Consider the following 14,011-nt stretch of genomic DNA (forward strand, 5'->3'; position numbering starts at 1 on the left):
TCCTTGAAAATGTTTGAATTTTCTTCTTACTATGTGTCTGTACTGTTGTCTTATGTACACCAAAGATTCACTTTAGCTCTTTACGAAAGCATACGTTGCTAGCATATATGTCCCCGAATTGCTCTCTATGAATTGATTAAAGGCCTGTATAATAGGGGTTTCCCCTACGTCTATAAGATCTGTTGAATGGTCAGAATGGTGCCTGAGAGCTGCTTTAGTATAACTCACTCTTTAGTCAAAGTATATGGAATCCATCCTCTGTCTTATTATACGTAACTTTTATATGTATAGCAACCCATTAGTTTGCAGCCACGATGTTAACTCTTCCCTTTCCTCTGAATTGGGTATGATGGCTCATCCGGAATCGTTAATGGCTTTACATAAAAGTTTATTTTGTTTAAGCTATATACAGAAGCCACGGATTGCTATGTAATGTATTTTGAATTGTGCGTAATGTTTTACAGAGACGTAGCCCTGGAGCACCTGGAACAGAGCAACGATACGGACCTAATACTATCTCATTTAATAGGGTTGCTATGCCACCCTACGGAATATGTACGTATTGAAAATAATGATTTGCAACATATACTCTCAAGGCTACTAAAGTCACAGGTTGGAGAACTCATGTTTATATAATGTGATATCAGAGACTTACCGGATTTAATCGCATGATTGTGAATTACCACATCAATAGGATGCTCCCAAATAGAACCAAATTGTCTAATACACCATGTGGAGAGCAGAATTATAAACCTCATGCTCCTAAGGGTATAACTCCAACTACTACCAAAAGGCACCTCAACTTGAGCCATAATCGCATATCGTTTCGTTGCAAAGTACGGAAGCAGCATCTGGATGCCGAATCTGTAAATTATTTTAATCCAACGAAACGGTGCTCTAACTGTAAAAGAAAGTGTCATAAACCAGAAGTTCCCTTGAATTCGTTACAAAGAAACTTGATGGATGTTTACGGTAACAAGCACATGATGAATTATAGCGTCCAGTTAAATGGCAACTGCGATTATATGAATTATATGCAGCATTCCAATGACCATAACAGTGTTATGATTCCATCCAATGATTCGGAACTGTGTGACTCTATGGGTAGTCTGTTAGATGCAACACAAAACTGTATAAATGGCGTGGACCTATTTCGGGAAAGGAATCTCACCACACCGTATCTCATAGATGATGCAAAACATAGCTTGATTGGGTGGAAGCGCCACTTTATGCTGTTGAAACGCAGAATATTCCAAGTATGCAATATACTCTTCATCAATATCAACGTGCCTTTTATTGCCGTAAGTCTTTTTTCACATGTTTTTCATAATATATCTACTAATACCCCTCTTGCAATCAGAAGTCGGTTGCGTTACATTTTCAACCATAGAGATGCTAACGACAAAAACGTGCAATCATCAGCATCAGAGTCAATCAGTGAAGATGACCAAACTATGCTATTTATGTTAGCTGCAAACTGTTTGGAAATTGCACTGAGTCACCACAACGGCTTCGCACGTTTTGATCTATTCTCGATATTTTACTTTATGGTTTTCGTTGAATCCATATTGACTGCTAACATTAGGGATGCTGGTGATAGTAAGTATCAAACATTAATCCATCAATCAGATCATCCTTTGAAACAGCAGAAGCGTTGTAATTTGCATAATTACTCACTGAAGCGGAACCTAAAGTACCACCATGATATATTCAAAAGAGAGTTGTTTAATTTGGCTAAAGAAATAAAAAAGAATCGTGTTCTTTCGGTTGTTAACTTTAACATTTCGAATTGCTTAGAGGAGTTCATGCTAATGTCCCATGGTATTTACGGCATGAACCTCAATCTTAAGATGGGCCAAAGCATCATTGGATTTACAAATTGTGCCCGTTATGGTTCAGTCTCTAGAGAATATGCAAACGGCCAGCATCGTAATAGTCATACTTCCAGATGCTTCCAGAGCACATATATAGATGATTCAAGGTTGTATAATGGTAAAAACAAGACGCAATCTAAAATTATAAAACAACGGAATTACCACAGAATGGAAGGTGTCCTTTTAAAAAATGAAAAAATCAACATTAAGGATACACCTGTAAGTAGCTACGGAGTACCACCGATAACTTATCCACCTTCTAAACAAGCCAATGCATTAGTTACTGAGTCATCTGAGGTGTCAATACTTTTGCTCCAGCTATTACAATGCTCGGATTATTTCGAAATAATATGTGGTAATGGGATATTCGCTACACCTGGATGCAACATTAAATCGAACTCACTCATCGCAGCATTGGTTTTACGCTTTGTACTGGATATATACGTGGCAGTTACAGATGAAGTAATTCACCAAATGTTATCCACAAGATCGCGAAAGTATCGTAAAAACACAGCTGATCCATTAGGTTTGGAATTTTTGTCAACATTCAAAGTCTACATGGGTGAAGACTATCGCATTATTTCGGATAATAATTGCATACTGTATTTTGTGTTATTGGAAATCGATTGGATTTTCCACAAGGAAGGTATATACACTACATCTGAGTATATCAACCACCAGCAACTGTTGGATAGGACGCTTGAGTTGGATAGCGGATTTGGCAAAAGCTCACCCAGTGACATTTTCGAGTCACACTACCGTCTGTATGAGCAGATGGTCGGACTATTGATCGGTACATCTCCATTAAACCCACGCACATCTCTCTGCGTAGATGCCTACAGGAATCGTAATTTGAGCTGGAACACATTTGATGAAGTAGATGTTCGTTGCGTGAAAGAAGAACACGAAATATACATTGGTCGGGAGATTTTAGACATATATTATTCAGATTTGACCCCTAAACAACCTTGTTTCAACCCTTATAAGTCGATTTTTACACCCAAGTACTTTGCCATTACGAAGGACATTATATACAGGGTTAAAGCCGTTCTGTTGCTTTCGTATATGAGTCACCGACGAAGTCAAGAGCATTAACAATATTTTATACAACATTTTTTATAATTATTTTATATACTTTGCCATGTGTTCATAGAGCAAGTTTTTGTGCGGGTGGTAACCATGTGGCATTTTGGTAGTTTATTTCAAGGTCTATGATCATTAATAATGCAACATGATGACTATTTGGTGGTAATTGTAGCTAACAAATACGGTGTGTGAGATAAAACATCTAATCTAGAGAATGGGAGCCACTCGTAGCACAACCGTTGTGAAGAAGGAGCGTCTTCTGAAGGAGATTGAGTTGGATTCTTTGTCTCATTTACGTATTGTTGCTGTGCTCGGATTCATTTCGAATACGTCTGTGATTATAAGAGATGTAAGTTGGTTGTGTTTTGATAACGTAGTATTTGTCCGGTCGTATCACATCAATGTTATTCTATGATTGTTAAGCGTCTACATCATATATACTCAATACGATATTTGGTCATAGAACAGTCAAATGTATTATATTCATTATAATTAGCATTACGTTGCTGAATAAAGCGGTTATTCGTTTGCAGAAACGCTCTTTATTGACTCATGAATCGCAACTTCTTTACTTACTTGCCAAAGTCACTCAAGGTGGCAGAATTGAAGTGGACAAGGATATGGTAAAAATATACCCTGGTCGTATTGTAGGCGGCAAATTCAGATTTGAGTGTTCACCTATAGCCCCCTTGTCCTACTACCTGGAGCCACTTGTTTATCTGTCTGTGTTTTCATCTGAGCCCTTTCACATTACCCTGATACGCCAAGGTGGTGATGCGGTAGAAGAGGATTTTGTGAACAATTACAGTTTGCTTGAAACTTTTTGTTCGAGCGCTACCCTTGTTTTACGTAAGATCGGTTGTACTTCTGTTGACTTCAAGTTTAAAGAGCCGTTCGAAGTAGTGTTTACAAACAGTCCGTTGGTACAGATTGCGCCTATGGACTTTTCAACGTTGAGTAAGGTTAAGAAGATACGGGGTAGTGTGATGGTACGCTGCCTCCAGCCTAGTTTGGGTACCAACGTTATTATCGGTTGTAAACATGTTCTCAGCCAAGTTTGTGACAATATTTACATTGATTTAGTATCACCAAAATCTGCAACCCAGCCCTATATATCCGTGTCGCTGATTGCTGAAGGCACCAACGTGGTTTACACTGCAGATCACACTATCTCGCTAAAAAATCAAGCAACGGAACCCGCTGTTCCTGCTATAAGTGGCAATACCAGTCTTTCTAAGATACTGGAGATCGCACAAAGAAAGTCATCGCAACCTGAACCTTCTGCAACACCCAACGATGTTACTCCAAGCATTCATGAGCATTATGAGGCCATTGGAGCTAGTGTGGCACGAAGGTTACTCGGAGAAATACAGCTTAAAGGGGTATTTGATACAACCCATCAGCATCTTCCATTGATATTCATGGCAATGTCAGGAGATTATCAGATATCTGTGCTACGCATGGGACGCATGAATGATTATTCCGTCCAGATGCTCCGCAAAATAAAGCAGTTTCTTGGTGTGACATTCATATTCGAGGAAGAAGAGGACTCAATACTGCTTAAGTGCGTCGGCAGCAGCTTCCACAATAGTGGTATAACTACCTTCTAATATGTTGATTATTAGCTGTACTGCATAAGGTCATGTGTACCTGTGAGTTGATTATGTAAATTGTTTCTATAGATCCATGGGCAATGCGGATGCAGTTAATGTAGAATATATCAATTTCATATGTTAGTTGTAATCTACAATGCTACAAACATTTATCAACTCCACCTGATTGTAATTCTATACGCTAGCAACATTAATGAAGTAACCCATCTGTGATCTATTCGTTGTTTTTCTTTTCGGCATATGGAATGAACTCCACACCGCCCATATACGGAACCAATACCTTGGGTACAATAAGTCCATGTGGTGTTTGGTAGTTTTCCAGAATACAGCATAACGTACGCTGGGAGGCTACCAGCGTGCCATTTAACATATGACAGAGCTGTCTCTGGGACGTGTCTTTCTCAAAGTATTTTGTATTAAGGTCGCAAGATTGGTAATCAGTGCAATTTGAACACGACACGAGTTCACGGTATGCCGCCATTTCTGGGAAATATGCCTCGAGGTCATATTTCTTTGCTGCCGCATTGTTGAGTGCTCCTGCCACTATGGATACCACTCGGTAGGGAAGATTTAGCGATTGGTAGAACTCCTTTGATATGTTAATCATTTCATCATGATGTTTCCACGAATCCTCCGCGCCACAGACTACAAACTGCTCTACCTTTTGGAATTGATGTATCCTGAAAATTCCCCTTAGGTCACGACCATGTGCTCCTGCCTCCCTCCTGAAGCACGTGGAGAGACCTGCATACTTTAGGGGCAACTCCTTTATTGAGTACGTCTCATTCCTGTGAAGCGCAGCAATAGGTTGCTCGCTAGTGGCTATCAGGTACAGCTTCTCACGTTCGTAATCTTCATCCTTAAGTTCTGTGCTAGGATGATTGTTGTCATTGCTGGCACTACTTTCATTGTGCCTCAATGGAGGTATACAGTATAAAGTCTCTTCGAAATCACCTAATTCGGCACACTCGCGCATAATGTCCTTCTTCATGAAATAAGGTGGCATGACTGCATCGTAACCCCTGCGTGTAAGGAAGTCTATACCGTACTGTATTATGGCCAGGTTAAGTAAGCAGCACTGTCCCCTAAGGTAATAGCCTCTGTGTCCGGCAACCTCAATACCTTTCTTAAGGTTTACTCCATTAAGGTTAAGCATCACATCACAGTGGCTTAATACAGGCCATGGAGGTAGACGTATACCATGTTCGCCCACGGTTTTAGTCTCGGTTGTACTGTACTCCTTTATATCACGAGATTGGATATAATCTTCCCAACCGTACTTTGATGGTTCCCAATGTGATACAACTGCATTTTCATCCTCATCCTTGGATGCTACCGTATCTTCTGATACGATGTTACCAACAGATCTCAGCAACACATCACGATTTTTACTAAGGGCATTTGCCTTATTTAACAGATCTGCCAGTTCTGACTTGTGGCTCTCGGCTTCTCCCTTTAGCTGTTCTATAAGAACCGATTTCTCGATAGAATTCCCATCTGCATCAACCGCTGGGATTTTATTGGATACAACCATGCCAATTTTCTTTGAAATTTCGTTATAATGTCTCTTTGCTTGCTCATAAGCATGATTAGCTCTTTTCCATTCCTCGTCTGCCGCGATCACCGAGTCGACCATAGAGTTGGCGACACACCTACGTGATTCCGAGGCTCTGAGGAGCTGTAGGAGGTTGCTGTTTCTGAAATACTTGATATCTAGTACCATTTTAACTTTGTTCTATATAGAGACGAGGCAAAATGATGTATCCAAAACAATAGTTGTCCAATAGAGCGGAACGAAATGTGCATAGGGGGTAGTCACGCACTATTAACGTCAGACTAATAGTTCAAGTACTTCAAGGATGCGACACAAATTAAAATATTTTGATTGAATAAGTATATATAGTTGTTGGACAAAACCCGATGCGCGCTTCGGTTTGATTTATAACTATATAGGTCACGATAGTTTTGTCAATTTGCCAATGACTTGTTCAATGAACATATCTACTAAAGTTGACATCCCAAGTCAAAGAAATCATCTTGTTCAGCTCTCTTATACTCGTCTATGAGCAATTGAGAGATGTCGCGGGAATGTTCCATTTCTTCGAAATTACCCTGGCCATCCGGACTACTGAACATTGCTTCTTTCCTGTTGTACCAATATGATCTATATGGCATTTAAGCTTACTTATAATTGTCCAAAAACGCTCTTCTACTGTAGAGTTTATCAAATTGTTGTATACAGCGTTGAAATAACTGCGAACTATGTGCTGCAGTTACCTATAGCTTACCCCGGCTATCGAAGTGTGATTTGCCAGTAGCAGTCCTGACACCTTGTGTTGTTGTGGTACGTATGGTGAATGTTTGGATAGCGCTACTTGGATAGATGCTGGGTTCCACTTGATAAATTCCACTAGCTTCCGCTCCCTAATCCTCTGCAGGCTCTTGTGTATTTCTGTCGGATCCACGTCGCCCATGATTACATTTAGCGCTGACATATATTTGCCATCTTTCATAGGGGCAGACATCTGCATTTTATGTATACGAATATATAGACATACCATCACATTCTGTGTTTGGAATAAACGACGCATAACGTCAAGAACAGTGGTCTTCTGTATTGATGAAACGTGCTTTTGTAGTGTTAATGGAGTATAAGATGTGATGAGAAAATGGCAACGAGGCACTGCGATGAGTGAGGCCATGAGGCCCAGTAAGTCATTGTTAATGGGTCCCGGATACCTCAGTGTGGCGGTGGATGCAGCCATTACATTAGATACCTAAGCAAAAATAGTGTATACATAATGTAATCACTCACTAATGTGTTTGTTTCTTGTATTGATGGAGTTGTGACTTTTAATTTCTCCACTAAAATGCGATTGAGTGCAGCATTGTCGAGTACAACGACAGAGTCCGCGTTCAGGGTTAAACGTTTTAGCGTTAGTATGCTGTTGTAGGGTTGAACAACCACGTCACTGGTCTCAGTGGTGAGGTGAGGGAATACAGAGTAAGTCTGTATAAGCCTCTTGGGATACTTTTCATTTAGACTTTCTAGAAGGTAACTTCCCATACCACTTCCAGTACCACCAGAAATAGAATGGCAAAGAACGAAACCTTCTAGTGAGTCAGAACCATCGGCTTCTCTGTCGATAATATCAAATAACTCATCCTGCACTCTATCGGCAGTGGCATATCCTCTTGCCCAGTTGTTTCCAGCACCACCTCCATCCTTTGAAAGAAATACGTTCTCTGGGTTATAAAGTCGCTGGTATTCAGATGTCTGAGGGAAAATATCATTTCCAAGTTGTAACCTACCATGATTCCATGGACCACCCTAGGTTCAAGGTCGAAAAGTACCGCCCTTGGGATGTAATGCTCATCATCAGCCTGATAAAAGAAGACATCTTTCCTATCATGGTGATAATTTTGGTTCCCAATTACATGCCCTTCCTGGTTATGGATTAGCGAAGGTTCTAGATAACATTACCTGGTCAATGCCGTGCTCAGCACAGAGCTGCTTCCAGAATTCTATACCTATTTGGTTACCGCACTGGCCAACTTGCAGTGTGATTATTTCTTTCGGCATCGTCACAACATATGTATCAAGGGGCGGAATACTGTTCGGAGCGACAGCAGAATCCAATACCAAGAGCACAGCCCATATAGGTCAAATGTGTGTAATTTCGGTACACACAACCGTATAATATTATGTACTTCAATTAATTCGCGTTTCTCGTTATTGGGTGACATTAACACATCCATATAACGTAGGTATATATTCATGTATCACATTCATATATACAATGTTTTTAAAAATTAATGTGTATGGGTTTTTTGATTAAAATATTATATATATTTAAGCTGTATTTACAAATTGTCGTAGGTATCCTACCATGTGTTTCTTTAAACTCTCGTCTCCAAAACCATCTTCCATGTCTAATACCTTGTCTTCCTTTAACATTCCGTTTAGTGGTACATCACCTGCGGTTGCATAGTTGATATTATTATTCTTTTGCCTTTTAATTTCTTTCTTTGCTATTTCAAGGACTAATTTAGCTAAAACGTCATCCGTTGCCTCGTTGTCGCCAGTTTCTACCTTTTTTCCGGGGTCAGCGTTGGAGTTTGCGTTTACTATAACAACGATCGGTTGTTGTGTCGTATTTTTGCTTGAGTTCTTATTCTTAGATTTGAGTTGTTTTCCATCAGTTGCTGCGTCAGCGATACCCTTTATTAGTGTTTCGTTGTTTGTAGACTTCTGTTCCATGATTGATTGTGTAGCTTCTCTGCTTGCATTTTTAATGTTATCCTGGACCTCTTGTTGAAGAGTTGTATCAGTGATGCTATCTATTCCAATGGGTTCTACATTTGGCGTGGAAGAACGCTGTCCTTTCGCGTTGTAATCATCGGCAGTATAGTTAGCTGTATCCGAGATCATGTCTTTCGTTGACGGCGAAGAATCATTAAATGCAGGATCGACAGTTGACTTTACACTTTGTTCTGAAAGGCCAGGATTGTTCACAGCATCTGTTGCGATTGGTAGTGTATCCGTATTCATTCCGTCAGATAGAGTGATCTCCTTTGTGACCATCTCATTCATATTTTTTAAGGTTTCTACATTTCCCTCCTTAACTGTAGGCAACGGTGTCAATGCTTTCTCTGTACTAACCGATAATAAATCCTGCTTTGTGGTTACACTTCCATCTGGTTTAGCTACTTCACTTGCTAAGGAATCTTTGAGATCGTTTGATGTCATCACTTGTACTACATCGTCTTTCTTTCCCTCATACATGCTATTCAATTCACTTATCACTTCTTTCTTCTCTATCTTGGTTGAGGCTTCCTTGTTCGAAGATACATCTCTTTGGTTAATATTAATATCCTTTTCAGAAGACTTTGAATTTGTTGTGCCTGTAGCTTTATTTAGCTCTTCCTCATTTAAAATAGAGCCTCTAAGCGATTTTGATTTCTTGGCACTTTCTTTCGTCAATGTTTTGTTTGCCTGTACCGAAGTGTCTGACAGAGTAGGTCCATCATTACTTACATTGGACTTCGGTTCCAGAGTATCAACATTCTCACTTATCGTCTTTGAGGATGCTATGCTAGTGCCTTTCGTAGAATCACTGTTATCTTGTAACAAAGTTTGCTCTTTTGTTGATTTGCTAGATTCGGAGTCATTGCTACCCGTTTTCGTCATATAATCACTATCCTTGGTATAGAGTTCTTTGTTACCTTCTTTTTTGTTTGTGTTAATCTCGCTGTTTACTATTTCCTTTGACGTTTCACTTGAAAGATCAGTTTCGTTAATCGAATCATTCAACGCATCGGCAAGCGTGGGCAGGTAATATAGCAATTTATCAACATTTGTCTTATCACCATTCAGTAACTTCGACAATTTGCCATCCACAATGTCATGCAAATTGGTATCGATGTCGTTTAAGACTTCCATGTCCTTCATAGTGGAATCAAATCCTTTCTCTTCGGGAAGTTGATCTGCTACGAAAACGGGAGTTTCAACTTTTCTTCGTATAGTAACTTCAGCTGCTCCTTTTTTATTCTTAGCTATCTTCTTAGGCTGTTCTTCTTGAGTGTCATCAGAGACCATGTCTCCCAATATACCACTGGATACTGGCGTAGTGTCGGTATTAAATAGGTATTCTATGGCGCTCGCCATCTGATCAACGAACTTTAGGAAAGCTTCACGCTTTGGTTTATCGACGATTGGCCGTTTTTCGTTTTTCTGTGCCATACTTTCTTTCATAGCTGTAGAGGAATCCAATCCATTTTTAGATGTCTTTTTTCCTTTCACATTTTCGTCCTTTATAATTATAAGGTCATCTCCGTCACTCGATTCATTTACCACGTAGAGTGCGCCGTTAGCATTTTTTATATCGTCCGCAGTTTGAATAGCATCATCTAATACCATTGCTTTATCGCCTTTATCAAGTGGTGCAAGTCCTGTAATAACATCTGTTGCTTCAGATTTACTAAGAGGTGAAGAGATTATACCACCAACTGCACTATCTTTATCGTCTATTTGATCATTTAACTCTGTAACAATAGACAAATCTTTCAATTTATCGTTATATATGGTCTCTAATGATGAAGGCAGAGTTTCAGTATCTTTGTTTCCATCCAACAAGGCATCCTTTATCGAATCGTTGTCGCTGGTTTCTAGGAATGAAGGTCCGCGTAGTGATTCAACACGTTTATTGTATTTCTTGAATTTACCAAGATACTTTTTGGGGTTGAAATCAATATCCATTGAATCAGTTTCCCCAGTTGGTACTTTAATCACTTTGTATTTGTTTCTCCTTGATCTTTTATATAACGAACCTAATTTATCCCAGAATCGTCTTAATAGGCCTCTCCGATGATATTCATCATCCATTTGTATAAATGAAAATTCTGGTGCACTTTCCGAAACATCCTTTATTTCATTGATAGTCGCAAAATTCTGTTTTAAAGGTAAATTACCGATACGCTTTTCTTCATTATAAGATGGAGTAAGTTCGGAAATCACTCCCTTATTGTCTGCTTCTTCTGTTTCAGACTTTGTTGGAAGGGATTTGTCCAGTGGTGCGGTTAATTCAGCTTGTTTACTGCTATCTAACGTTGTACCATTATTGGTAGTCATTTCTCTCGTTTCGTTAGTTGTTGTGTCATCTTTTGTTGTGTTAATTGCTGGTTGAAACCACCCTAGTATTGTATTGAACATGTTGGAAAAGAAGCCGGTGAACCCATTATGGCGGTAAGTATTGTCAATAGGTCGTTCTTTACTTTCTAGAAATGAAGCATTGTCAACATTTTGAATATTCATGTCTATAGACTTTTCAGCCTGCTTTTCTATTAGTGATAACCCGGAAACAGTTATAGTATCTTCTTGAACTCCGTTTACGACACCGATCCTGCGTAACCTATTCTTTCGCTTAGTCTTCTTAGATGAATATTCGTTATCATTTTTGGGTACAACACTGGATACTTTTGAAATTACTGTCAGCTTTGACATGTCGGGATCCTTAGATTCAGTTGATACCTGTGTTATTAGGTCCTTTGATTCAGCTGTATTAGAAATGGGTGTAGTCGTTTCCTTCGATTCGACATTAACTGTTGTTGTCCCCCTGGAGTCTTTACCATCATTAGTTATTGAGTTAGGGGACTCTGTAGTATTGGGCGTTATTGGCAATGGATAGCTAGGATCAATCGACGTGTCATTAGTTTGATCACTAAATATGGAACCGTCATTGTTGGTATTGATATTTGCCGTAGCCTTTACGTATGCTTCTGATTTTGTATCCGTAAGATCCGCTGCATCTTTGTTTTGAGTAGCGTCTACTACGGCTGAATCTGATGCCTTCTTAGCATCATCATTACCGGAGTCATCTTTAACTTCAGGCTCACTAGATGATGTGAACCATCCTGTTATGGTGTTCCACAGGTTAGAAAAGAACTTAGCGATTGGGGAATTATCCTCCTGTGCTGTTGACTCTTCTGCTGGTGGAGTTGGTATTTCTTCGGTTGGTTGAGTTGCTGTTTCTCCCGTAGGTGGCGTTGTTACTTCTTCTGATGTTTCTAACAATGACGTGAAGGCATCAATATCCCTCAATGCGCGTAAAGAACCCTGTCTACCAAATTCTTCAGGATCTTCTAGAACTGTTGGTGAGGAGGGATATTCGGTATCTCTTTCTTCTACTCCGCCAATTCCAGTTACTGGTAGATTTAACGATATAGAGTCATATAATCTATCTTTTATAGAGACTTTGGTTCCCGATCCTAACTCAATGAATGAAGTGCGGTCTTCATCAGCATCTGCTGCAGCCTCCTCATCGTTGGATTTCGTTTCCTCTTCATCCACATTTTGAGGTGGTATAATATGTTCAACAATTTTCTTAAAGAACCCTTTTTTCTTGCCTCGAGATTTCTTTTTATTAGAATTAGTAGCTGTTTTGTTGTTTTTTGGTGTTGGTTTATCCGGTTCTTCATATGTATTGCTAGTTTCATTTTTGGACGCTTCAGTTTCTTTTGAGCTTTCATCGGTTTTGCTAGGTTGATCGTCTTTTGATTTAGCGTTACTGTCTTTAGAATCATTATCGGAATCATGGTGATGGTGGTGATGATGATGATGATGTCCGTGGTGCTCACCTGTAGGTGGATCCATATCACCTTGCTCTCCATTGGGTTTCTCACTAATACCAGAATTAGACTTAGCAGCTCCTTGATCTTTATCCATTGCACAATTCTCACATTTTATTGTTAGATGAAACCTTGGTTCCACGGATGCTTGACCTTTTGATACATTGAAGTCAAGCACCATTGCATTTCCAGTTGCTTTTATATTGTTATTTGTTTCAGCAGGTTTGAGACTTGCAGTATCCGCAATAATAACCGGGGCAGCTGGAAGTGGTGTTGGTGCAACTGTACTTTTTTCATTGGCTGGTATTTGGTATGGTATGTTAAGTGCCTTCAATTCACGGTTGATGACATCATTGTCAACAGCAGGTGTTTTTGTTGCCGCTGCAGCTTGATTAGTTCCTATTGGCATTACCACCATTGGTTCTTTAGCACTTGGCTGTGCCACGTTGATAATACTTGGAGCAGATGCATTTCCATTGCTCTGCTGTAGCAGCGTATCCGGTAAATCCACGATCAAAGGCCGTTCTACCGTTTGAGGTGCCGATGGTGTGTATGACGATGCATTTCCTTGCATCGAATAATCCGTGGAAGGATATGTCGGTGAACTGTATCCATAAGAGTTATATGTTGGAGCCGTGTATGCATCAACGGTTTTCGGCGGAGTTGAAATCGTGTTCTTGTAAGACAAGTAGTCGTCATGCAATGCATTTGAAGTGTCAATATATGGTTGTTTTCTAATGCGCTTCTTTGCCGGTGTTTCAGATTTTGCTTTCATTTTTTGCAGATCATCGGGATAGAGAGCTACTGGCATTTCACCTTGCAATCCCGTTTGACCAAACGCTGAGTATCCCGAATAACCTGCTCCATCATTTGAATATGTTCCTCCAAAAGTTCCCGCACCAATGCGTAAGCCCAGGTTTTCATTGAACCCGGCAGCTGCAGATTCAATCGGTACATTTATGAACTCTATTAGTAATGTGATAATTATGTACACAAAAGACACCATGATAATAGTATCGGCGTCTTATTTTTGTTGCTGAGGCTACTAAAAACTATGTTATACTAAATAAGACGCAACAGCAAAGTTTTCAAAATTTTACTCTATACTGTATTAACTATTTAATGACATTGACAGGTTAACATTGTGATGAAATGCACCGATCTTCTGTGATAAAAATTCCCAAGGTTGACGACTGAGTTTGTCCCTTTGGTACCCAAGGAAGGGGAAAGGAAAATTCCATTTGGCACCGTATCTTCTACAAAATCTTGCAATAAGATAACAGAACATATGTATGCTATGATATATGTCAA

At 39.6% G+C, this 14,011-nt stretch overlaps 5 protein-coding genes across 5 annotated transcripts; 2 read left to right on the plus strand and 3 right to left on the minus strand.

The window, feature by feature from the left end:
- Positions 1-245: 245 nt before the first annotated feature.
- BBOV_IV007220 (uncharacterized protein) lies at positions 246-3,004 on the plus strand. The gene is made up of 3 exons (XM_001610596.2): positions 246-429; positions 465-612; positions 648-3,004. The coding sequence occupies exons 1-3, from the start codon at positions 284-286 to the stop codon at positions 2,967-2,969; spliced, it is 2,616 nt and encodes an 871-aa protein (XP_001610646.2). The 5' UTR covers positions 246-283; the 3' UTR covers positions 2,970-3,004.
- A 96-nt stretch (positions 3,005-3,100) lies between these two features.
- Positions 3,101-4,601, plus strand: BBOV_IV007230 (RNA 3'-terminal phosphate cyclase family protein). The gene is made up of 2 exons (XM_001610597.2): positions 3,101-3,309; positions 3,494-4,601. Exons 1-2 carry the CDS (start codon positions 3,175-3,177, stop codon positions 4,568-4,570), a joined length of 1,212 nt encoding a protein of 403 aa, XP_001610647.1. The 5' UTR covers positions 3,101-3,174; the 3' UTR covers positions 4,571-4,601.
- An 86-nt stretch (positions 4,602-4,687) lies between these two features.
- Positions 4,688-6,371, minus strand: BBOV_IV007240 (putative seryl-tRNA synthetase). The gene has a single exon (XM_001610598.2). The coding sequence runs from the start codon at positions 6,294-6,296 to the stop codon at positions 4,788-4,790; it is 1,509 nt and encodes a 502-aa protein (XP_001610648.1). The 5' UTR covers positions 6,297-6,371; the 3' UTR covers positions 4,688-4,787.
- A 94-nt stretch (positions 6,372-6,465) lies between these two features.
- On the minus strand, positions 6,466-8,282 carry BBOV_IV007250 (putative tubulin gamma chain). The gene is made up of 7 exons (XM_001610599.2): positions 8,058-8,282; positions 7,886-8,020; positions 7,389-7,850; positions 7,132-7,350; positions 6,862-7,098; positions 6,759-6,826; positions 6,466-6,719 (listed from the first exon to the last, which is right to left on the minus strand). Exons 1-7 carry the CDS (start codon positions 8,154-8,156, stop codon positions 6,578-6,580), a joined length of 1,362 nt encoding a protein of 453 aa, XP_001610649.1. The 5' UTR covers positions 8,157-8,282; the 3' UTR covers positions 6,466-6,577.
- A 96-nt stretch (positions 8,283-8,378) lies between these two features.
- On the minus strand, positions 8,379-13,764 carry BBOV_IV007260 (uncharacterized protein). Its single transcript, XM_001610600.2, has one exon. The coding sequence runs from the start codon at positions 13,704-13,706 to the stop codon at positions 8,427-8,429; it is 5,280 nt and encodes a 1,759-aa protein (XP_001610650.1). The 5' UTR covers positions 13,707-13,764; the 3' UTR covers positions 8,379-8,426.
- Positions 13,765-14,011: the final 247 nt, after the last annotated feature.

The sequence above is a fragment of the Babesia bovis genome (genome assembly GCF_000165395.2).
Source record: "Babesia bovis T2Bo chromosome 4 map unlocalized Chr4_1, whole genome shotgun sequence".
In the NCBI taxonomy this organism is placed as follows: Eukaryota; Apicomplexa; class Aconoidasida; order Piroplasmida; family Babesiidae; genus Babesia; species Babesia bovis.

Coding starts and splice junctions, on each gene's coding strand:
- BBOV_IV007220 (XM_001610596.2), top strand. CDS start 284: ATGTATAGCAACCCATTAGTTTGCAGCCACGATGTTAACTCTTCCCTT. Junction 430..464: donor CAGAAGCCACGGATTGCTAT/GTAATGTATTTT, acceptor AATGTTTTACAG/AGACGTAGCCCTGGAGCACC. Junction 613..647: donor CAAGGCTACTAAAGTCACAG/GTTGGAGAACTC, acceptor ATGTGATATCAG/AGACTTACCGGATTTAATCG.
- BBOV_IV007230 (XM_001610597.2), top strand. CDS start 3,175: ATGGGAGCCACTCGTAGCACAACCGTTGTGAAGAAGGAGCGTCTTCTG. Junction 3,310..3,493: donor CGTCTGTGATTATAAGAGAT/GTAAGTTGGTTG, acceptor ATTCGTTTGCAG/AAACGCTCTTTATTGACTCA.
- BBOV_IV007240 (XM_001610598.2), bottom strand. CDS start 6,296: ATGGTACTAGATATCAAGTATTTCAGAAACAGCAACCTCCTACAGCTC.
- BBOV_IV007250 (XM_001610599.2), bottom strand. CDS start 8,156: ATGCCGAAAGAAATAATCACACTGCAAGTTGGCCAGTGCGGTAACCAA. Junction 8,021..8,057: donor CTGAGCACGGCATTGACCAG/GTAATGTTATCT, acceptor ATCCATAACCAG/GAAGGGCATGTAATTGGGAA. Junction 7,851..7,885: donor GGGTGGTCCATGGAATCATG/GTAGGTTACAAC, acceptor ATTTTCCCTCAG/ACATCTGAATACCAGCGACT.
- BBOV_IV007260 (XM_001610600.2), bottom strand. CDS start 13,706: ATGGTGTCTTTTGTGTACATAATTATCACATTACTAATAGAGTTCATA.